The following is a 25,605-nucleotide window of genomic DNA, read 5'->3' as shown; positions in this document are numbered from 1 at the left end:
GCAAATTAAAATATCATTCACAATAGTTAATTTTCATATTTAAGGTTAAGCCTTTGAACCAAAAGGATTAAACCATAGTACTTGAGCCGCATTGGCTCACTGAATAGAACATTCGCCTTCCAATGAGGCTAACCGGGTTCGAACCCCAGTCGATACGAATTTCACATCCAGCTTCCACTGACCACAGGGCTGACGTGAAATATCCTCAGTGGTAGACATGTCATGAGTTAGAGTCCCCTTGCTGTCTGGCTAACCATGGGAGGTTTTCATGATCTTCCTCTCCATGTAATGCAAGTGCAAGTTAGCTCCATCAAAAAGTTCTCCACGAAGGCAAATTTCCCTCGATACACGATCCAGGAGTTCCCTTGTCTTCTGGATTGGATTCAAAATTACAAGGCTGTTGAGTTGAACATTAGTTGTCGCAAACCCATAAAACTGGGTCGGTTGTTCAACAACGGTTATAAAAACCATTGTACTCGATAATTGGATTATTCAGTCGAAAGCTAAAGGGTTTTTTTTTTTCTCTGCACTGTTTATTTAATTATTCCTTAACTTTATGCATATGTGCTCACAACAGTATTCATTATTGCAGACCTTTGTTGTGAATGTACTTGACAATACTGTATTTTTTAGTTGCTGTTCCAACAAGAAGAAATACACGCCTGGTTTATGAGTGTAGGAAATAAAATATTAACAGGTCTCATGTTACTTGGGGGAAAGGTAAAAAACTCTTCATTTTTAAGCATTCATTATATATTTTCCCATATATTATTTATTAAGCCGTAATCCTGTTTTCATTTTTTTAAATTTTATTCTAGCAATGTTTTGCATTTTTTTGATTTAAAGTATTTTTGAAAAGTTAAACTAAATAAAATTCAGTTATGACTTGCTATAGAAGACTATGTATGTAAGAGTAAATCTGAAATCAATAAATTACATTGTAATACAATATTGTATCACAATAATTGTTTAAATTGAAAGTTTTCAAGCAAGGAAACAAATCTGAATAACTTTTTTAAGTGAAAAAAAGAGAGTTATTACTTGAAAGAGACTAATTGGATATTTTTTTTTTTTTTTTTTTGATGCAACAAAACTTTACTTGAAGCCCTAAAAATGTCGCCAGTAAAATCTCCACTATTTTATTTCTTCAATGTTGGCAAATATGCCGGTGTACAGTACCAGTTTAAATTCGTAAATACTATGCTAGTAAATATTTGTAGATAAGAGTGACATCTGAAATTGAATACTTAGTTTTTGTGCCTGTAAGTGCCACTTAATTCATAGGCAGGTATGATACCTAATCATTGGAAATATCACTTTATTCATGCCCTAGTATAAATTTATAGTTACTATGTTTGTGAGTATCACTTTATTCATGGGCAGGTATGATATTTAAAATCAAATTCATCGTAACTTTATGTCTGTAAGAATCATTTAATTCAAAAAAATTATGATTTCTTAAATTAAATTTATAGTTACTTATTAGTTGTAATTATAATCGTAGAAAATAAACTAATTGCTGTAAGAAAAAAACTTTAAATTGGCTATCAAATAATTTTTTTTCTTTCTTGCAGCACCCTAAGGACTGTTTAACTGCTTATGAAGAAATCATAGCTTTTTCTCGAGACAAAAGTAACTGGCCCCTAATGGAGGAAGAACTTAGAGACCGAGGCGTAAGTGAAATCCATTGTATTGCTTTTAAGAATTGGCTCGAAACTGTGTCCACAATTTATTTTTATTTAGTGTATGCTTGTATTTATTAATAGCTACTGTTATTAATATGGAAGTTATTTTCATGTTGCTATTAAGGATGAGAGAAAATGTAGCAAAAACTATTTGCAGGTGTTTATTGTACAGTGCACCAAAAAAAAGAGACCCCCTGAAAATTTTTGATCTAATGATCGGATCTTCACGTTCTGGGACACAATCTTAATGACTCAAGGGGGTGACTTTAAATATACTAATTAATAAAGACAGACGATGTTTTAAGTATCAAAATCAGACAGAAAAACGATCTATCTCTGAATAAACCTACCTTTTTTCTTTTTGACGGATTCCAATTTCTGACTCCCAAAATATAGGGGGTAGCCGCAATCTGGAAAATATGGTCCCAATAATTTGATCAGCAGAGTGGTGTAAAGTTTAAACCCCTTAATGTTAATTTTACTTTTTGCGTATTTCGTTATATCTTAAGAACTTTTTAAGTGAATTCAAAATTATACCTCGGGGTACTGAATTGTAGATTGATCGTTCTCTGGTTCAGGTCAAAATTACGATCTGTAAATGAATGAATGGGTCCACCCTGTAAACGGATGTGAGTTATGGATGTGGCAGAAGTTGAATTCTCGGGGATAGATGGCGCCACTTTAAAACAAGAACAATATCACCCACTCTGCTTTAATGGAGTACGACAACAACAAAAAGACTTACGGAAGAATGTGGGATAATTTTTCTAATAACCAATAATATAAAAATTAGCTTACTTTGGATTGATATGTTTAGGTGATTTTTGTAAAATCACCTAAACATATCTTCTTAACATACTTCTTAAAATTTTATATTAATTTTCCAAACAGTTCTTACAAATTCTAAGGACTAGACCCAGGACAAAGGTTTTACTAAAACTGCCAAATTTAATTTTTTAATTCAATAATGCTTTAATAATAAGCTCTTGTAACTTAAAGAAAGAAAATAGTTTTAAAATTTGCTATAAAATAGCAAATTTTAAAACTATTTTTGCAAGGCATTTTAACTAGCAAGGCATTTTTCTTCTTTATTATATATTAAAGGCATAATGCAACTTAGCAGATTTTGAATGTAAGATTTTTTTATGTGAGATGAAAGTAACTTCTATTTTTATTTATTTATTTATTTTTTTTCAGTTCACAATTTTTCATTTAATTAATTCTGTCACTTTCATTTTATTTTTCAGGTGAAATGTCTTTCATTTTACGATGTTGTTTTGGACTTCATTGTTCTTGATGCATTTGAAGATTTAGAAAGTCCCCCTTCCTCTGTAACAGCAGTTGTACAAAACAGATGGCTTTCTAACGGATTCAAAGAAACTGTAATTTATTGCACTTTTTTCATATCTCCATTTCTTTACATAATTTTCTTAATTTTAGTTTTTTTTCTGGATTTTCTCCTGATCTACTGGTTTAATTAAAATAATCCTAGTTTTTGCACATTTTAGAAAATTCTTTAAAATTGAGTAAGTTTCATAAAAAAAAATCCCTACTGAAATAGACTTTTTGTACAGATTATTGCTTGCTTGCTTGAATATTTGAATAAGTATTGAGAGTACCAATAAATTTTTGCTGTTTTCTATCAAAAATTAGCAGCTTATTGTGACAAAAATTGAACATTTATTTCAAGTATCCTCTATTACTCCACACTAATTTTTCCCATCTTTCTGGGAGCATTCGAACACCACGTCGGAAGAAGTCTTCATCTTTCGAGGATATCCACAAATCTACTGATTCCTTGGTTTTTTTCAAATGAAGTAAATTTATGCTCAGACAGACCATGTGCCATCGACCAGGTGATAATCTGAAGAGGCAAGGTCTGGTGAATACGACGGATGGGGTAGGACTTTCCATTAAAGTGTTTCCAAATCGTCCTCGTTCCTCTGTAACAGCAGTTATACAAAAACGATGTTCAAAGAAACTAATTTATTGCACTTTTTTCATAGCTTCATTTCCTTACATTATTTTCTGCAATTTAGTTTTTTTTTAGACTTTTTTCTTTATGAACTATTCTTGCATATGCTGCTATAGCGCCACATACAGGATCAAAGTCCGGGGTTGCCACTCCTCAGGGAAAACCTGGAAAATACAGCCTTACATTATTTTCTGCAATTTAGTTTTTTTTTAGACTTTTTTCTTTATGAACTATTCTTGCATATGCTGCTATAGCGCCACATACAGGATCAAAGTCCGGGGTTGCCACTCCTCAGGGAAAACCTGGAAAATACAGCGAAAAATTACCACAAGGAATTTTTAGTTTTTCTATAGAAACTGGGAAAATACAGGGAATTTAGTTTCTTATTTTTGTCTTTTAAAAAATTGTTACCAGTCAAAGAGCAATATATGCGATATTTAAGGATGATATTTCAGCTATATTAAACTAGTTCATTTACTATAGCACTATTTAAGTATGTTCAGCTATTCTAAGTTTTTTCAGCTAGTATAGTTTGCCTAATGCAGGTCGTACAATTAAATAAACATAATCATTAAACTTGACCTTTTCAAATTAGCATATTTGAGTTTTGCCAGTAAAAAGATTTTAGCTTCATAAATGTTCTTTAACGGCATTATTTAATATTTTTGAATTCATATTCTAATTTGTTTGTTGCTGCTAATTTCTGGGCTATGCTTTTCAGTTTAATAGTTCAGTTCTCTTTTATTGCTTTTGTTTAAACTGGATTATTGCATTGCTCAAATTAAACGATATTGTTTTTGAGAAAGATTCCCTCTTTTAGACTTTTATTTTGTTTTTTTGGTTTGACTAAATTGAGTAATGTATTATCCTGTGTCAAGTCATGGAAAATTTTGGAAGGTCTTGAATTTAAAAGCTCTAGATTTAGCAGTTACCATAAAAATACCATTTTTGTACTTATAAAATGAACAATTTGACAATGACTTGAAATCTTGTAATCTCAGACTTCTGGTCATGTGCGGTTCGTGTTACATTAAACTTTTATTACACGGTTTTTAGTGTGTAAATATGTATTGTCCTAACAATTCATTTCGCTTTATTAAATATAGCTTAAGTTTAAATATCTCTTTTCTTCTGTGTATGTAAAATAAATTCACAATTGCATGTATTTCCAGGCATTAGCTACAGCAGTGTGGTCTGTTTTGAAAGCCAAAAAGAGAATGTTACGGGTAAGTTTTTTAGCAGTTCAAATTTAAATAATACTGAACTTGTTAACTCTTTTACTCTAATCTGCATTTTGGTTTATATTTACCTATCATCATTATCATAGTTGGTTAGACAACCCAATGTGGGCCAATGCCTTCCTCTGAAGATTTCTCCATAGTGACTTTCGATTTATCTTTGATCTCCAATTCTTTTCATTAAATGCAGAAAAAAAAACAGACTCCAATGAATCAGCCCATCTTAATTGCGGCCTTCCCCGCTTTCTTGTTACAGCAGGTCTAAAAAGCAATATCTTTTTTATTGTTCTGTCATCACTCATTCAAATCACGTAGGCTATCCAATTTATTCTCATGTTCACTTATTTTTATGTATTTAATAATATTGGGGGGTGTAAATCTTGTAAAGTTAAAAGTTGAATCTCCTTCTCCGGTTATTGTTTCCATTTACACCACCAAGTATACTCCGCAAAATCTTTCTCTCAAATATTGCGATACAATTTTTCTGAAGTTTTGTCATTCTCCAAGCTTCAGAAGTGTATGTCAAGACAGGCCTGATAAGAGTTTTTTATTTTGACCTAAACTTGTTAATTTATTGTTCTTGTTTCTATTGCCACTTGCCAATGTCTGTAATCTCGCTTGGAAAACACACAAATTTAAGGCAGAGGGTGCGCATTCTTTGTTTTTCTGTGGTCCCATCTATTGCCAAGGGCATGATTTTAGCCACGCACGCCCATTTTATAGGTTGGACGCATTCATACATCCATTAATTTATCACCAGATTGTAATTTTGACTTTGATCAGAAAACGATCAAACTCTAATTCAGTATCTCCTGGGGTATTGATTTGTTATGAGAACTTGAACCCTGACGGACTTAATGTGCACCTGTCACCATTTAATACACGAGGGTTTTTCGGCTGGCAAGATTTGAACTCTTCTCAAGAAGAATTTATTGTGACACATGTATGTGATACCACTTCTTAAACATGCGTCTGAACTCATTTATTAATTTCGCATAAAATTAAGATAACAAGTATAGAACAAATAATATTTAAAAAAAATTTAATCAATTCCTAATTAGGTCAACAAGGAAAAGTTTTATTTTAGTTACTTTTTATTAAATAATTACACTCTTTTTCTCCCATATAAAGCTAAAATTAATTAATTAAATTTAATTATTCAATTAATATTTGAAAAAACTGTATTAACATCAAGTGTCTTCCACTACAAGTATAAACAGAAATGTATTTGAACTTGAGTGGATGAATAAAAAGTATTTTATTAACAATTAAAAATTTGTACAAGATATAGGGAGAGTGTGAACTAGGAATTGAATAAATAAGTTATATGAGACTTTCTGTTTTGTATGTCTAAAGAAGGCAATGTTCAGAATGATTCAATTGAATTTTAAAATGTAAAGATATTGTATTTATTTTAGTATATTTATAATAATATTAGTTTGAAATAATCATTATGGATTTAAGTGGAAGAGTTCTAATCTTTGGTGTTTGTCTTTCCAGCATCCTGATGGTTTTATAAGTCGCTTTTATTGCGTATCTGAGCATCTGATACCTGTATTAGCTTGGGGATTCTTAGGTCCCGATGAAAGGCTAAAAGAGCTCTGCATTTACTTCAAGGTCAGTTAAATAATTAAAGATAATCTATTTTTCTCTCATGCCATACTGAGGATATTCTAAGCTTTAACCCATTTTTGACCAAGCATATAAATTTTATGAAATGTGGTATTATTTTCATTAAAATATGCTTACATTACATTTATTAAAACACACAAAAAATTTTGGGTATAAATTTATTTTTTTTATTTGAGAAATAAAATAGTGCATATAGGCACAATTCACCAAATCAATGAACAAACCATTTATTGGGTGTACAAATTAGTTCATTCCGCTTTTTTTTGTGATCATAAATGCATTTATTTCAGAACAAAATGAATGAACAGATTTATCAAAGTATTGTCCATCGCTGGCTACTACTTTTTCCCACCTCTCAGGCAATTTTCTAATTCCATCTCGAAAAAATGTCTCGTCTTTTGACGCGATCAAAGTTAGGAGCCAATTTTCGATTTATGCGAACGAAGTGAATTGGTGACCTGCCTAATCGTGCTGCATCCGTCAGAACAACCAGTAATCAGAAGGAGCAATGTCCAACAAATACAGCTGGTGCAGTAAAATATCCCACTTGACTGTTTCCAAATAATTTTTTTGCGACATCAGGCTGACTGTTATTAGGTAGACGAATAACCTTGTTATGTCTTTGCTTGTATTTTGACCATTTTTCTCGTAATGCACGGCTCACATGAATCAATTGTAGCCTATACCAATCGCCTGTGATGAAATCACCAGGTTGTAGCAGCTCATAGTATACAAAACTATTCACCATTCTTAATACGTAGAAACCAATCCCTGCATGATTTATCAGTTGGAGCATTGTCACCATAAACTTCTACAAGAATTCGATGCGCTTCAACTGCACTTTTCTTCCAATTAAAGCAGAATCGTACCAAACTTCCAAATCGTACCAGAATCGTACCAAAAATCATAAAACTTCCTGCAAATGGTGCTTCGATACCACAGAACTTGACATACTCAACAAAGTAAAAAACAGGGTTTTTGTGTGAAACTCAAAGCAATATAAACTGAATATTATTGACAGATGTTTAAGCTCTCTGAAACCACCGAAACCAGCAGTCACTATGAAACATTCATAAGAGCAGAACCATCTCTTAAAAACGGGCCAAACTAATTTGTACTCTCAATCGAATAGAATTATGAAATTTGTTTTTTATTTTTTATTTACTGACTTGCAACTTTAATCCACCATAGAAACATAATGATAAATCTCAAAAAAGAAATAATTCTGCATTTTTTAAAAAAAATTTCATTTGTCAATAACCGTTTTAAGTTTAAAAAAACTTGAATAGTTTAAAAAATTTCTCAACAGAAAGTGTTTACTCCAATTAAATTACTCTTAAGTTTTGGGTGTCTTAAGAACCCTTGACAATAGTATAAAAATAATATTAGTAAAAAATATAAGTCACGGTGTTAATAAAAAAATATTTATTGAAATGGTGCCTTTGCACACCTTTGGCTGAAAATGGGTTAATCAACCATGCTCCAAATGCTTTAATCCAAAATAACTAGCAGAATTTCAACTCCATAGGAAAATACAGGGAATTCAGAAATCTCATAAAATATCAGAGAATTTGTTTCTTGTTTTTGTCTTTTAAAAAATGGTGACCATTCAAAACATAATCTATGGGATATTTAAGCATGATATTTCAGCTATACTAAACTATTTCATTTACTATAGCATTATCTAAGTATCTTCAACTGTTACTTTTTTTTCCCTCTAAGTTTTTCCAGCAATTGAAACTAATAAAAGTAGTTAGCCCAATATAGCTCACACAAGAGCACTGTAATTGTTTTGTTTCCTCTTAATATATTGTGTATAATATGTACAGGGAAAACACAGAATTTTTTCCCAGATTTGAGTGACAACCTTACTAGGCAACTACTTACAACCTACTATAAGTGTAAATCTAAATGGGTAAGTATCCTGTACAAATGTTTAAAAAATCCTACATTTATTTGAAACAAATTAGTGCAGCAGGTCCCACTTATAACAATCTCATATTTAATAAGATTCCAGATTTTCTCAGTAGGATAGAGTCTTTTGTTTGGCGTAATGTCATAAATGTATCAGACAAACGCACTCATTATAAGTAATTTTTTTCTTCTTACATTTAATGAGGAAAGTAATTTTTTAAGCAGGAAAAATTTTTTAGAAATAAAAAAAAAATGCAGTATGCAATCAATCAGAATTATTGAAGATCTCCCCATCAATAATTAATGTTTAAAACGCTTATTTTAACTAAGCAAACTTTACTTGAAACACTGACATGAATAATCAAAATTTTGAGCAGTTTTTTATAATCTGTGGAAAATACAAATAACGAAACATTTAGTGTAGCAAACATATATTATTACAAATATTTACATTATTAATATTTTTTTTAAAAATCCTATTGTCCAAAAATATAAACAGTTTATTTGACACGTTTTATCATTTGTAATCAGTATGCAGTGTTTTCACTAGAGTGCGAGAATCTCGCATTAAAAAATTATTACCGCGAGAAATTCGCGCATTCTATAAATCAATTTTAAAATTTGCGAATTTCTCGCATTTTGGAAAAAGCTTCGAATTACGCCATTTAGAATAAAATCCGTTTCACTTTTCTTCCTGGATCTTTCATTATATTTCCAACATCTGCCCCGTTCCATCTTCCCTATTTACCAGTATTGTTCAGAACCTTTTCTAACAACAGAACACAACCACGGAACCCCTTTCAGAACACATTTCTCTGCAACCACGTGTTTATACCGTAAGGTTTCTTCATGTAAGATATTCAAATTTTTTACGTGCTAATGTAAGATGGACAAATACCTTGTAAAGACAAAATCTTCTATGATGATGCACCAAAAATATTCAATGCTTTAAAAAATAGAAGACGTTAAAAATTTATTATAATTAAAGAAATTATCTTTTTTTCGAGAGTTTTTGTTTTTTTAGTTTTTAGAAATCTCACTTAACTTTTTGAAATCTCACCCTGTTTTTGAGAAAGGGTGAGAAATTCTCACCCATATTTTTTCTAGGATGAAAACACTGGTATGAATATCTTTAGTTTCCACAATATATCTTTCTTTCTTTGATAAAGTTTTTTATTTTGTGTATAAATTTTTACTGTAATTTTCAAGATTATTTTTTAAAAGTATTTTTATAATTAAAAGAAAAATATTTATAGAAGAGAACTTTCCAAGCGAACACATTATTACGCATGAATCGATTCTCACATTTAATTTTTTAAAAGCTTATTCTGAAAAAATTGTATTTGAAAATTTTTATTTTATGATTATTTTTTGTCATGTACCATAAGTTTTGCTTTGAATGTGGATCCCACCTTTAAACTCTTTTGAATCAGTTTCATTCCATTTTATTCAGTTTGAAAGCAGTACATAGTATTCAATGCTTGGATTGTTAAATATTTTAACCAAATATATCCGAATAAATAACAGCAAGATTTTATAGAAAATTTTAAGGAAGAAAATAATGAAATTGTAAAAATGACAACCAAAACTGACGTCATAAGAACACAAAACCTTTTCTATCGAGAAAGCACGACAAATATCTAACAAAAATTAAAAATCCAGGAAAGGAGAAAAGAAATACATAATACAAAAACAAAACACAAAAGTAAATTGCATAAACTAATTATAAAAGGAAAACATTTATGACAAAACCCAAGTTTGTTTTCAAATTTCAGTTTGGTCAAAGATTTTCAGAAAGTTGTGTGCTTTGGTTTGAAATAGTACTATTTTTAAATTAGTTTTTTCAGCAATGTTTTCCTTTTGTAATTAATTTATGTAGTTTACTTTTGTGTTTTGCTTTCTCTTTTTATTAGGAAGATTTTATTTTACTCTAAAGTGCTTCTTGCTTAAGAGGAAGCCATACTAAGGGAGAAAATTTACGTCGCAAATTCTGTCCCACCTCCATAACTAATTTAAAGTGTAGAAAAAGTGAGTTCAGACAAACCTAGAGTAAGCCATGAAGTTTTAAATACTGAAAAGAAAATTTTAAAATATACAAATGAAAATAAATTATGTGAAGATAACTTAGGATTTTGGAATGGAGAAGTTCTCTTCTAATAATTTGTTTGCATTTTGATTTTTTTTTTTTTCAGTAATTGAAACTTCATTGTCGGGGGTCTGTCCAGACATTTTGTGAAAGGTCCTGTTTTTGTAAAATTGTGAAAAAAACTACTCATAATTTGTGAATATAAAGTAAGCATTAAGTCACATTCTTTCAGCCGGGGTCCTGCTTTTGTGAATTTGTGCAAATAGGGTCCTGTTATTGCAAAAAATCTTTTCGAAAAGTTTTTAAGTCATAAATAGGATACAAGATTCTGCTCAACAATTGCTGCTACTAAATTAGAGATGCAACATACAAATATTTGGTATTTAGCCTATACTGCTGAAAGCAGAATATTCATTTCGGACAAATAATGGAAACAAAATTTAATTAATTTTATGAATAAATATAAATTGATCAATTATTTATTTACAAAAAAATATCATTTACTACCAATAAGAGTGTGCACACGATGTTGGTGTTTGTAAAAGTAGAAATATTTTCCTAAAATACTACGTTTGGAATTTAAACTTAGTTCGTTTCGAACCATCTTTCTCTCCCCCCCCCCCCCCCCGGAAGGGTTTATTTGATTGACAAAACAATAATGAAGATAAACAAATTTGTGAAGGATCCGATTAAAAAATAAATTATTTTGTGAAGGGCCCGTTTTAGGAAAATATATTTTGTGAAGGGTCCGTTAATGGACCCAAATTTCTTCTAAACAGACCCGTGATTGTTTATTCTAAGTTTTACCTGTACTCACTTTTTCTTTATTTTAAATTAGTAATGGTGGTGAAGGAAAATTTGTGATGAAAAGTTTCTCCCGTGGTATGGCATCCTCTTAAGTTATTCCAATCCTTTGGAGAAAGAGTTTATGTTACAAAATTAGCTTTTCAAATTGTCTATTAGATTTGATCTCACTACTTGCTTTTTTATTCAAAAAGTAAATGTATGTTAAAGTGATGATGATGTAAAAGTGATAATGGGCAATTCCATATGTGACAGAATGACATTTTGACTTGCAAAATAACAATTAATTGAAGTTTCTATGTATCTAATTTCAAATAAATAAAAAAATTTCTCATGTATATCATTATTATTGGCATAATGCGCTTCATAAACTAAAAAAACAGGATTTTCTATCTTTTTTGCTTTTAATTTTACGAACTTTTTATTTGCGTGATGGAATGACATTTTGGCAACCAAGCTTTTGGCATGCCGCTTAGAACTGGTAGTTTCTGCGAATTTTGCAGCTATTATTTTTCTGAACTATTTTATACTTTTAGTATAATGTGTAAGCAATGTAAAATGTGAATTTGGAAAATTAACCTCAGGTTGGCTAGCAGTTATTAACATCTATTTGCTGTGACGGAATGACAAAAAGTTTAGTAGAAGAAAGTCTTCATTTAAAAAATGTTTTATTAATATGTAAATGATAAACAGAATGTAACATATAAACAGGATTAATATTTATGTAAGAATTAGTAAAAATTTCAATAGTTTGAAAATTAGGTTGTCTCTGTAGAGGTTTTATATCTAACTTGCCAATGTCACATCTTATCTTCGTTCTCAGGAAATTTATGCATTATTAAGACATGTGACGGAATGACGTAAAAGAAGTTACTTTTATTTTATATGTTAAACTTAAAATGATAATGTTTTAAATGTTTAAATTTTGTACTACATGCATATTTTTTTCAAAATATTGCAAAAGAAAGATACATTTCTTTTATTTTATAAGTATTTTTCAAGAAAACAATTTGAGCACAAATGTGAACAATTCACTTGTCAGCCATGTGATTACTTTAGAATGCTGCCAGATTCAAAAAATTTAAAATTGTCAAAAATGAAACGGCAATATGTAGACTTTGGCTATTTTTGAACATATTTTTAAAATTAAAATATGCAATTCAAAGAAAAAAAATTTCACTTAAAAGTTGACACTTCCGTGGAATTGCCCTAATATGATTGTTTTAAAAATCTTTTAAAGGATCACACTTTCTATTTTTATCTTCTTAGATAAAAAAATAGTTATTCCACCCATGTTTGCAGAAGTATAATTTTTAATAAGAATCTATACTTTTTATTTTGAAACCTTTTTCATTTCAATGCTGTTGAGTTAAAAATAACAACAAGAATAAGAGAATTGAGCTCAATACTTACTTTTTTATTTTAAAAGTAAAAGTATGATTTATGTAGAAGTGATATGGTGTAAAAGTAGTAATATAATTGATGTAAAAGTCTTTTAAAAGATCACATTTTCTATTTTTATCTTCTTAGATAAACAATATCAATTCCATCCATGTTTGCAAAAGTATACTTTTTATTCTGAAACTTTTTTCATTTCAATGCATTTGAGTTAGAAATAACAACAACAAAAAAAGGGAATTGAGCTCGATGCTTACTTTTTTATTCAAAAAGTAAAAGTATGATTTATATAAAAGTGATATGATGTAACAGTAATAATATGATTGATGTAAAAGTCTTTTAAACTGTCGCATTTTCTATTTTTATCTTTGATGAAAAATATCAATTCCATCCATGTTTGCAAAAGTATACTTTTTTTTATAAAACATTTTTCATTTCAATGCAGTTAAGTTAGAAATGATGACAAAAAAGAATTTTGAATACATTTTTATAAAAAAAAATATCCGCTAAGTTTTATTCTTATGTCATAATATTTAAGTATTCATTATCTAATTAAGCTAAAACAACTTATTTGTTAACTAATTTTCCTTTTGTAATGTTGGTAACTGTTTTAAATGTTTGGAATTGATTATATTTTAATTGTCTTATTTTTTTAGGAGGAAGTCATGGGCTTTATGTATGATATTTTTAGTTTTCATAAAGTTCGCTTCACAAAAATTGAAGAACTAGCTTCTGATATAATGATCCTAGCTAATTTAAGGTTTGATAGAACAATACAAAGATTAAATATGTAGGAAAAGGAAATTAGCGATGTTTGAAACGAATTTGTAAATGAACTGATTAATTGTTTTTAACTAATTTGTATTTTTATTTATTGACTTGTGGTGCATTCATCAATGAATTATTTTTATTGTTCATTATTTCGCTAATCATTTGTTAATCATCATTATATTTTATTCATTTATTTGTGATTCTTAGAAACTCTTGAAAATGTGCATTTTGGCTGATGTTATTATTTTTGACTGATGTTTGTATTTTGACTGATGTTATTATTTTTTATTATAATTGTTCTACAGAAATTGATTCTATGAGACAATAGTGATAATACTTATTCGCCAAATATACGAACAAACTATCTGAAAAGTAATATAATATCTAGATACAATTTTAATCTTAACTTACCTTTAAATTTATATAATAATTTCTTCCTTTTTCACTACATATTTAAAAAAAATTCAAATTACAAACTGAGTTTATGTAAATTTGATCCGAACTTCACTGTAATTTTTATTATACTTGAAACGTTATTATATGTAAATTAAGTATTAAATTTAAGGCTCAGTTGAATTATGCTATGCAAAACACAGGGTATCTGCGCATCTGGAAAGTCATGAGAAATCATGGAAGGTCATGAATTTCGGTATTGAACAAAATTTGTCATTATTATTATTTTTGTCATGAACTTAGGTCACCGAAAAATCTAATTTATAAACTGGAATCCCCCCCCCCACAATTACATGGTGTTAGGAATATCTGAATTTGTAACAAAATCTCCACTCACAGTCATATTTTATTAAAATATGAAATGTTTTTATCATGTTCTTTAAAAATTACACTGTTCTCTCAAAAAATGAACAAACGAAGTCTCTAGTTTGAATTATATTTTAAACTTCTGAGATTTCAGAATTTATTTATTTTTTTATTTTATCAATTTAAAATTCCGGCTGAAGCAAGCCAGTCATTGGTGATTGTTTTTATTCCGAAATGAGAACAAAAAGTCAGGAGTATTTCTTTCTTTTCTGATGAACAGGAAAAGTATGTTTAGAATATAATTCTGCAGAAAAATTATTTGCTTTTCTATTTTTTTTCCAGCTATTATTTTTTTTTTTTATTTTTTTTTTTTTGCTCCAACTCTTTCTTTACTCTTCTTTTTAAATTTAAAATCTATAAATATTAAGATGCAGAGTATAACGATTTTGGTTATACCTATCATTTCAATGAATGTTATTATAATGGTTTTTTAAATTTATTGCTGTGTTTTTGTCGGAGAAAATAGTAACTTCGCTAAGTCATGAAAAATTCTTGGAATTGGTCATGAAAAGATCATGAATTTGAAAATCTAAAATGTAGCTGATACCCTGTAAATATTCAGTTCAGTGTGATTGACTACTGAAATAAGTCTCGGTTATGAATAATTAGATTTTATTATTATTATTGTAATAATTTATGGCAACTTTACTCGATAATTTGTTATTTGATGATCCAGAGTTTGTAATAGTTCTCCTTAAATTATTAGAAGTCATCCTTTTTCGTTAAAAAAAAAAATTTAAACAGATTAGAAAGATGCAACAAATTTTATGAAAACAGCTCTTTAAAATATGCATACCTGAAATAATTAATATTTAGTTATTTTTTATTGTGATCATATCTATTTTATGAGTTTCAATTACCAGAATTACAAATCAAATAATACCTTCTTTGAAAATAATTATTATTTTGCTTAATAATTACTAATTAAGCATAGTATCCGTTTTGTTTTCATCATAATTTGCTACATTTCAGACTGTTATGATCGCTTTGCAATCATTACTGTTTCTTGGCATAAAACAGTTGGAATTATTCAACTAAAAATATATGTAATATAAAGAACACTTGTGTTGCCACTTCTCACATACAAATATTTCCCTTATGATATTATTAAGATCTATTAGTGAACATAAATCATTTTTTGAAATAACATTTAAAATTAAAAGTATATTGTTATAACATATTTGGTGAGTTCACAACTTTCATTTAATATTTTTGCTTACAAAACGGACAGATGTATATTGTAAATACAATTTTTGCATTCATCTCTTTGTGCATGAAACTGAAAATTAAGTTCTAAATCGTCTCTTTAACGAATCTCTTTAACCGTTGTTGTTGCTAATTCCCATCTGGTCTGACGGGGTCAGACCAGATCAATGAATCCGTTGACATTCAGAAAATCCGAAACCAGAATGGGAGAGGAATGAATGTCATTCCAGTCCAGCCCTAAACAGTTCAAGATGTGCTCAGGTGATGCCTGGTTTTGTTGGCATTTAGGGCAAAGAGGAAAGATTTTTTGATTTGCAGAAAATTTGAGACTTTTTAGGTGTCCACTGGCCAGTCGGGATAAGCAGGTGTTGGTTTGCCTATCACCAGGGAGAGATAGAGAGAGTCCTGGTCTTTCTGCTTTATACCAGTAGTGAATAGGTGGAAGCAGCCACTTTTGTTTGTTCTGGGCCTTTTGCCTTGCAAAAAGTTCAAGGTATGTAAGCTCTGAGGTGGAGGGAACTGGATGGTCTAGTCCCTTCTTTGCAAGAGTGTCAGCCAACTCGTTGCCGTGGATATCGACGTGGGACGGGATCCATTGAAAGTGGACCTCATGCTTCAACTGATTCATGGGAGGGGGTATGCAGCTTCTGTTGTCCAAAGACCGGAGCACCGTGAGGTAGAAGACTGAATTAACCGTAATTCATATTAGTATATTAATGTAATTTGCACCAAAGAATAACAATTGTAAAACTGTTAATAAGATCAGGCACCGAATTAAATAACTTTATCGTAAAATATAACGTAGAATTAAATTAGTCTAATAATAGTAAGAAGAAAAATAATCCTCTTAAACTCTTAATTTAGAAAACAAACAAATTCAGAAAACATAATAATAACAGTACAAGTAAATACCTTTAAATTAGGGATACAAAAATATTCATAGGAAAACAAATACCTTTATGACTTATATCAGTTTTATGCTGATGACAACCGAAACAACATAAAAATTATTGTGGGAAAACTGGATTTTCCTGCCAATAAAATTTACCAACAATGAAAAACTTTGATATCATCATTAAATTTTATGTATAGTAAGATAATTTGACAATTCACCCCAAAAAAATGGATTTTAAAAATAAAAAAATCTTTAAGCTTAAGTGAGTTTTTTTTGTTAGGGGGTCTTATTAACTATAACCAAAATCTGAAAATAAAATGTTCATCTGTATTGGATATTATTTAAAAATAATTATGTCTTAAAACCAAATGGTATAACTTTACTGTTAAGGCATTGGAAACTAACTCAATGCAGATTGTGGGGTTAAATGTTAAGTTCAGATATATTGATATTCTGGAATTAAAGTAAAATTTAATGTATATTTTAAAACAAATCAAGCAACTATAATGAATGTCATTAAATAAACAGTTGTTCTATTATCCGTTGGCATGCAAAGGACTTTCTGACTTTATTTTATTAAACGTATATGTATATACATATATCAGGGATGATTGTATTCCGTGTTTTTCGTATCATCTGTCCAGGTCTAGAAACTAGGACCAGGGCATGTGATTTTTTACGCTGCTAACCACAACTTATAATCCAGCGAGATTTTCACCGCAATCTAAAATTTAAAGTAAGAATTAAGTACTATAATCTAAAATTTAAACTTTGAAACCCTCTTTGAATCGCGTTAACAAAACAAGTGACTCTTCCAAATTTATTTATTCCATTAAATTTTTTTTTTTTTTTGGTTGGCCGTATTTCTATCTTTTTTAATGTTCGAAATCCGCTAATATCGCGATTTTAATATCGAACGTCAGTTTTCGTATTTACCTTGATTTAAATCATTCATTGTGAATCGTATTCAGGCGATTTAAAAACCCAACATCACAATTTGTATTTGCAAGTTTTTGAAATCAATATCGCTATTTCTATTCGTTCGAATTCAAAATCTAATGTTGTGATTTGTATTATCGCTTTCCTAAATCCAATATCGCGATTCATATCTGCACGATTTTAAAACCCAATGTCGCGATATTTGATTCCTCGTTCTTAAAATCCGATATTGCGATTCTTTTAAGAACTAAATTGTTTCTTAAATTTTTTACTTATAGTAAGTGTGTTTTAGTAAAAACTAATTTAATTATAAATCTTGGTTCAAAAAATTATATTAAATATGAATAGTATATAAATTGATATATTGTTATCTAATTTTTGCTCATAAAATTTTCAGGGTTTTTAATTTCCTGCCACAATTACCCCTGATATATATATATATATATATATATATACACCAAAGTCAAAATTTTTGATGGTTTTCCATTGATTTACCATTATGGATCATCATAGATTATTCGTCCAGCATGAAAGTCAAACTTCTTTTTATCGTTCATAGTTTTAAAGTAGCATTTTCCATCATGGAATAATGGAAGTTTGTTGGCATATCATAAACCATGAATGCATAATGGACCACGTTGGATGATGGTGACCATCAAATGATATTGGAACATCATGAATTGCAGGGAAATCAACTTAAATCATCAAAAAAACCATCAAGAAATTTGACTTGAGTATATATATTTATACAGTTGACATCAAAACATCCTTATTCAATAAAAAATACAACAAAAAAAAAGATAATTAACTTCAATTCCAATCAACAACGAAAAAAATCCATATATGGTTTGTTGCCATGGTTTTTAAAATCTCTATATTTTGATATGCCCTTATGACATCGGCGAATTCCGCATTTCAGTTTGTAATCAATCCTTGATCGATTAGCGATGGTTTCGCAATGAATCCGTGTGGCTTTGAAGATCGTTTTTCGGTAGTTATTTTTTCTTATAACCGTCGTTGAACAGCCGACCGAATTTTTTTGGCTTTACAACTACTAACGTTCAACTCCGTAGCCCTGTTATTATGAACCCAATCCAGAAGACAAGGAAACTCTTGGATCTAGTATTGGTACTAATTTGCCTTCATGGAGGACTTTTTGATGGAACTAACCCGCATTTGCGTTACATGAAGAGGAAAACCTCCCACATCTAACCTGACAGCAAGGGGACTGTATCTCATGATTTGTCTACCAATGAAGATATTTAACGTCTGCACTGTGGTCAGTGCGAGCCATCGCTGGGATTCGAACCCAGTTAACCTCATTGGAAGGCGAATGCATCAATCCCTTACCGCTCTATCCCTGTAGCTAGACGACTTATGGGATAGAGCGGTAGTTATTAAAACGGATTTTCACTTGGTTTTTAAATTTTCAATTTTTTAACACGATATTATTTCGCTCGGCACACTTTGAATCAAGCATTTCGTACTCAATTGTTGACGACTCACCCGCAATTCCAGGTGGATTTACGATCGCATTTTTCTCACTTATTTATGCGGATTTTCATAGTTTTTTAATGATGCATGATCATATCCGGAAAATTTCGAATAGCGCATTTTGCGGTAGGTACTTTATTTACGTCGCACTGGAGCTGCACAATGGGCTATTGACGACCGTCTGGGAAACATCCCTGAGAAGGATCCGAAGACATGCTACCAAAATTTTGATCCTCTGCAAAGGGGATGGCTCACCTGCACTGGTAGCCCGACGACCTGCGCGCGAAATTAAGCACTTTACGGTAGAACAATTTAACTAGGACTGATACCGCCCACGCTCGGTACCTACACAGGCTGATCAAAGTGGTCACCCACCCGCTTACTGACCGCAGCCAGTGATGCTTTTTATATTTTATAACCGTCGTTGAACAGCCGACCCAATTTTTGGGTTTACGACTCCTGATGTTCAACCCCGTAGCCATGCAATTTTGAACCCAATCCAGAAGACGAGGGAACTCCTGGATCAAGTATTGGGAGAAATTTGCCTTCATGGAGGACTTTTTGGGGGAACTAACCGCATTTGCGTGACATGGAGAGGAAAACCTTCACGGTTAGCCTGACGTCAAGAGGAAACTCTAACCCATGATCCGTCTACCACTGAGAATATTTTACGTCAGCACAGTGGTCGGTGCGGGCCATCGCTGGGATTCGTACCCGGTTCACGTCTAATTTCTGATTAAATTATTTCCAGCGGGAATTTTTATGCAAAAGTTATTAAAGTTTGGAACACTGTTAACTACCCTCCAAAAAGTAGTAAAAATGAAGTTTCAGTTAATTTATAATCTAAAAACTGAAAAAGTTTGAATTTTGTTCGAAATATTAGTCCATTGTCCAAATAACTCACCAAATATGATGAATAACTCTAATATTTTGAAATGAATAACTCAACTTGCTTGACTTTGGTGTTCTACCGGGAATGGGAACATAATTCTATTATGATTAGTCCACCGCGGGACGAATCGCACATTTGTAGAATTATTTTTTGACGCATTCGATTTGTAACTATTTTGTAGTCCACGTGGTTTTGTCGATCGTATTTTTAACAGTTTGGAATTTCCACACATTTAAAAAAAAATTTGATTTCATTTTTTATGTAATATTATTACGATCCTCAAATTCCGAATCGCGCTTTGAATAATAATTTTAAAACCCCGTTTTAGTCGTGTTTATTTCATCTCAAATTCGCAATTTTTTTTCAAAATGTGAAGTTTTTGCACACTCTCAAATTGAATGCTTGAATTTTCAGAGTTCGTAGCGGTAAAAAATCCTTTTTTGCGAGACGTGACAAAAAAAAATACGCTTTTTTTTTTTTTGCACTTTAATGATGAATTTTGCTTACGTGATATCCATTTTTTTTTTTTTTTGTATACTTCACATTGTAGTAGAAATCGGATTAAAATCGGAAGTCAGGATGCGTTACAATTCCATTGGTTTAATGAAAATCTTCCGAATATTTTTTACATTATATATTTTAGATGAGTCTCTAAAATACGGAAATCAAAAGCTTTTTAAATGTAGATTTTTGTTCTACAGTTTATTGCTTTCTTGAGTATTTAAATAAATCTTACTGCTAAATATCAAGTATTTAAAGAACGGCTTAAAGCAGTTTTTTGTATTTTTTTTTTTTTTTTAGAACTGTTCTAAAATTTTTAGAATTCTTCTATTTTTAAATTAATGTTTCAGTAAAACCTGTGCAAATTGACCACTTGTGGTTGTGTTGTCAAACTTTAATAAAGATTGCATTATAGTTTTCTTTTTCCCTATGATCTCTTATGTTATTCTTGTGTATATATCATGTTATGTATTTAAATATTTCTTACATGTTACCAATCAAAATAAAGATTTATCTAATAAAAAAATTTCAATTAGACTTCAAAAATTTATTTATAAAATACCAATTGTATGTTAAAAATGAGATTGTTAGAAAATCCGGCACATCCGGATCCCCCCCCCCCCCATCTATATTTGGGAAGCCAGGGTCCATTATTTTGAGCAAATATTTCTGTTTTATTTCCATACCTTATATTCTTTTTTTTCTCCCCATTTTTTTGCATAGTGCAACTTATTCTATTGTATTATTAAAAGAAAATTAATTAAAAAATAAAATGTGCTACATAAAACTACAAGAACACATTTGATACCTCAAAAATAGACGCCTCAGTTTACGCTATGGGAAAATGTCTTTGCATTTTAAAATTGTCATTAACGTATATTTTATGGCCCTGGATTCCTTTGCCATCTTTTAAAAATGTGGGATATCAACAGTAGCATCTCTTTATTGGCTATCTAATCATATATTGTCCCAAACAGGCAATTATCTAGAATTTCTAGGAAAACAGATGTATTAAGGATTTAAGTAGAGAGAGACTCTTGTTGATATTTTCCATTTTTTTTTTTGTGTTTTTTGTCAAACGACTTTCTCTGACATATAATCATTCTAAATATTCTCTTAAAAAGCGCTCGCAGTTCTATTTCGCCATAGTTTAAATTAGCTATTTCCAGTTGAAAATTTAGACAATTATAAATATTCTGTTTACGTTTATTTTGGTTAATTAAATTTCTTAACTTAAATTATTAGTTGTTTTTTTTCTTCATCAGTTTGACAATTTACACGAAACAATTTCTATTTATTTATATTACATTTTATCATTTTCTAAATAAATTGTACCATCGAGAACCCCAGTTCGTAATAATGTTTATCTTTGGATTAAAAGAACTGATTAAATAAATCCATTTCTTGGGAGGTAAGCAAATGTTTGTATAAATATAGTACTTAATACATTTATTATTGCATGTTTATGTACTGTTAGAATTGTTTTATAGTTTATGTATCAAATTTATTTATATAATACATTAGTTCATGATTTTACCGTTCATTGTTTACGCATGAATCTATTTTTAATGCACGGAGTCTGCTCTTATTTTATATTTATGAAATTAATATAACTTTTAAAATTTTTTAATTTATAAATCAAAACTTAGAATTTTTATAATTTCTCAATAACTTTGTTTTCATTCATAAATTGAATGTCACGTTAAATTTTATAAAAAATTTACATATAATTTAATAAACAAATTTATATAAATGTTGATAATTTATATCCTAATACAAAAAATTTACATCAACTTAAATTTTTATTAATTAAAAGAACGAAGAAATATTTTAAACGCAAGAGTTTGATAAATAAAATCCATATGATTTTATTATGCTCAATAATAAAAACTGTAATAAAAATAAAACTATAATAAAAATATAAAAGAATTGGATAATTTGTTTAACCTAATTTGTTGTATGAGAGTGTTGAGTGTATTTTATGTAGTTTTATTTATTTTGTTTTTACCAAAATAATATAGGATTTAAAAAGTAATTATTTTGCTCTAATTAACGTTTTCAGAATTTGGTATTTTTAGCAAATATTTTTCGAAATTAAAAGTATTAAATTTAAAAAATTTAATACTGTCAATAATAGTAATATTTAATTAATAAATAATATTTAATTAATAAATGTTTAATTAATAAACATTGCTGAACGAGGTAGAAAATGAGAGTTCTATGTGTTTACTTTTTTATTTCTTTATTTAAATTTATGTAAAGTTTTTATGGTTTTAAAAAAAAACTTGGAAGTAAAAACAGAATTTGTAAATGAATAAAACATTTCTTTGTAAAACTGCTGTTATCATAAACTATTCTGCTGTTTCTACCTATATACCAGCAGAAATTTAACAAATTGAACTTTTTTTTTGTATACTGCTGTATTGAAGAAAAAAAAAGTATTTGAATTAAAAAAAATTATTTAGTCATGGCAAAAAATTATTAAGTCAATCATAACTAACAGGCCTGGCTCTCGAGGTCACAAAACTCTAGGGATAAATCCACTTCTTCAATAGAAGTAGTATAGAAACTTACGACTCACAACAACTCAATTTTTTTTATAGATATTAATGTAATTATTAGGGCTGGGCAATGTCAGAATTTCGATATTGCGGTATATTGTGAGCTTCATATCACGATATTATGATATACCGCGGTAATTAAATTGTTATGTATATTATAAATGCTAAGACTATTTTGCAATTAAAAATTAATGTGTTTAAAGAGCATCATTTAAAAAAAATGGGGTACTTATCCTATATTAGCTCGCAGCATAATTATCCCATGGAATCAACTAATTATAAAGCATCATTATTTTAAAACAGAAAAATTTTATTAATATAAACATCAATTACTAATATAAACATCAACACAATTATAAACATCAAAACAGTTATAAGCATCAACACAATTATAAACATCAACAATTATAAATATCAACACAATTATAAACATCACAAGATCCGACAATCTCGGATATTTTTAAAATCAGAAGCACGCTATTCTCAAAATGAAACCAAAATCAGTAACTAAGTATACCATGGAGGGTTGATATAACGCGCGGGTGTTTGAAATCCGATATCGCCAATACCACGGATATGACGCATGCGCTTTAAAGTCAAATGATACCACAATATATTGTAGGAGAAATTTCTAGCTGCCGAGAGGAGGTACCGTAAATATTACGCGCAAGCCTTTGAGTTCTTCACCCCTAAATCAATCACGTGCCATACCAATACCTCCTAGATACCATACCATACCGCCACTTCCTCGCCGCCGGTCGGCCGAAGATATTGGCTAGCGGTGAGTACCGAGAGGTGCAGGCATACCGAAGTTCAATAACTCGGTATTGCCGAAGAATATACTTCCGAATATCATTACCGCGGTATCAAAGAAATACCGGTAAATGACGGTATTACGGTATATTGCCCAGGCCTAGTAATTATCGTACTTGCAGCTCATTCTATTGATTCCCATTTTGGATCACACCTTAACATTGCACAGCTACATCTGCATAAGCCAGAAAAACACTCCAGCTCAAAATTTTTATTTATCTACTAGCTCAGAGATTCCCAAAGTGGTCCAAATCAACCCCAGGGGACGACGAAGACATGCAAGGGGTCCATGTGAAGTGAAAAAAAATTGGAGGTCCATGAAATGAAAATGGGGGTCAACGATAGTGGATCTCATATAAGCAAGTCGTGACTTTAATTTTAGCATTTCATGAAAGGAACAATCAACATACTCTGATAGTACCTATTTACTTACATTAAACTACCTTATAATATAAAGATATATATCTATCTACATTCTACATAATTTATAACTGTAGCCATGAAGTAAAAATTTTATTAAAATTTAAGTTATAAGGATTATTTTCTGATATATGAAACTGAATTAATTTCAAATAGCAGTTGCGAGCAGCTCCGTCCGCGTTCGTTTTTATTTTCTCTGCGTGTAAGGTTTTATTTTGTAACAAAAAAGTTTTTTTCAGCTGTAAATTGTAGCCTAGCCTAATTGTAGCCTTGCCTAATTGTAAATTGTAGTCAACTCTTTAGCTAACTAGACCTCCAACTTTATCTGCCCTCAAGATCACGGAGATTTGTTTCTTAGTTTTTACGTGAAAATTTAATAAACAGACCGACAATACACTACTATACGGTTTTGTATACAAACTTATTTCAGCAATTATAATATTTGTAGGGATTTTATAGTGGACTATTTTATTCTATTTACATATTAATTAAATTAAATTGGTATGTTTCATAAAACTGTGAAAGTTGTAGGCATTCGCTTTGTGGTCGCAATACAATTTGAACTTGTTAAAACTTGCGCATATACTCATCCAGTATTATGGACTATAACGAGAAAGTTCTTAATTGCCTTTCCATCTTTATACCTAGTGGAAAGGTGCATCAGCGCAGTTGCCAATCTCCAAACAAAAAAAGAAAGAAACAACAGACTGGGCATCATTAACCGAGGAGATATGAGATTAAACCAAACTAAACTAATGCCAAATCTTGATAATTTATTATTAAAGCAACAGGTTCATCCCTCCCACTAAAAGCATTTATTTATTCCTCAGTTATTTTATATAACAGATACTAAATTTTAATTATAGGTTTGTTTTAATTTGAATTTAATTAGTAAATGCTTAAAATTAACATGTGTTTTTTTCTTAAGTTTTTCACACTATGCTTCAGTACAGTTAAAAATTTAAATCTTTCACAGTGAGCAGCACTATACGAGACGTCAAAAATACATTTGAAGTGGATGAATTTACAAAAAATCTATATCAGGTCAGCAGGGGGTCAAAACCGAAAAACTTGGCAAGGGGTCTAAAAGACAAAGAGTTCGGGAACCACTGTACTAGCTGAATACCAGTTCTTCGCACAGAGTTAAAATAGAAAAGTAAATAATCAATAATAAATCTATATTAAATAGCATCTTGATATCAACACAAGATCATTCTGAAGTACCATAAGATCCAGCGCATGAAATGGGCCGGACACATTGTAAGAATGAACGATGACAGAACAACTAAAAGAATCTTTTTGGCAAGACCAACTGGAATTAGAAAGAGAGGCAGACCCCGACTGAGATGGGCGGATTGCCTCCAAAGGGACTTTACCACAATCAAAGTCAGAGACTGGAAAGCCGTGGCACGCAGAAGAAAGGACTGAGGCAGTCTTCTTGAGAAAGCCAGGATCCACCCAGGACTGTCGAGCTACTGATGATGATGATCAACACAAGATCAGATATCAACACATAAGTGTATACCGAAACAATTAATAAAGTTAAAATTTATTTATTTATT

The 25,605-nt window shown here is 30.2% G+C and overlaps 1 protein-coding gene across 1 annotated transcript in view; it reads left to right on the top strand.

Moving 5' to 3' along the window:
* The window catches only part of Miga (mitoguardin), a 31,460-nt gene extending 16,395 nt beyond the window's left edge, over positions 1-15,065 (top strand). The window contains exons 9-14 of the mRNA XM_016070517.4: positions 634-720; positions 1,575-1,673; positions 2,933-3,067; positions 4,833-4,886; positions 6,399-6,515; positions 13,389-15,065. Of these exons, the coding sequence (XP_015926003.1) occupies positions 634-720; positions 1,575-1,673; positions 2,933-3,067; positions 4,833-4,886; positions 6,399-6,515; positions 13,389-13,526 (630 nt within the window). The 3' untranslated portion in view covers positions 13,527-15,065. The remainder of the gene's footprint in view (positions 1-633; positions 721-1,574; positions 1,674-2,932; positions 3,068-4,832; positions 4,887-6,398; positions 6,516-13,388) is intronic.
* Positions 15,066-25,605: the final 10,540 nt, after the last annotated feature.

This window comes from Parasteatoda tepidariorum, chromosome 8 (assembly GCF_982258835.1).
Source record: "Parasteatoda tepidariorum strain Cologne lab strain chromosome 8, Ptep-v5.0, whole genome shotgun sequence".
In the NCBI taxonomy this organism is placed as follows: Eukaryota; Metazoa; Arthropoda; class Arachnida; order Araneae; family Theridiidae; genus Parasteatoda; species Parasteatoda tepidariorum.
The sequence above is the reverse complement of the archived record's forward strand: the minus strand, read 5'-3'. Positions and strand labels throughout refer to the sequence as shown.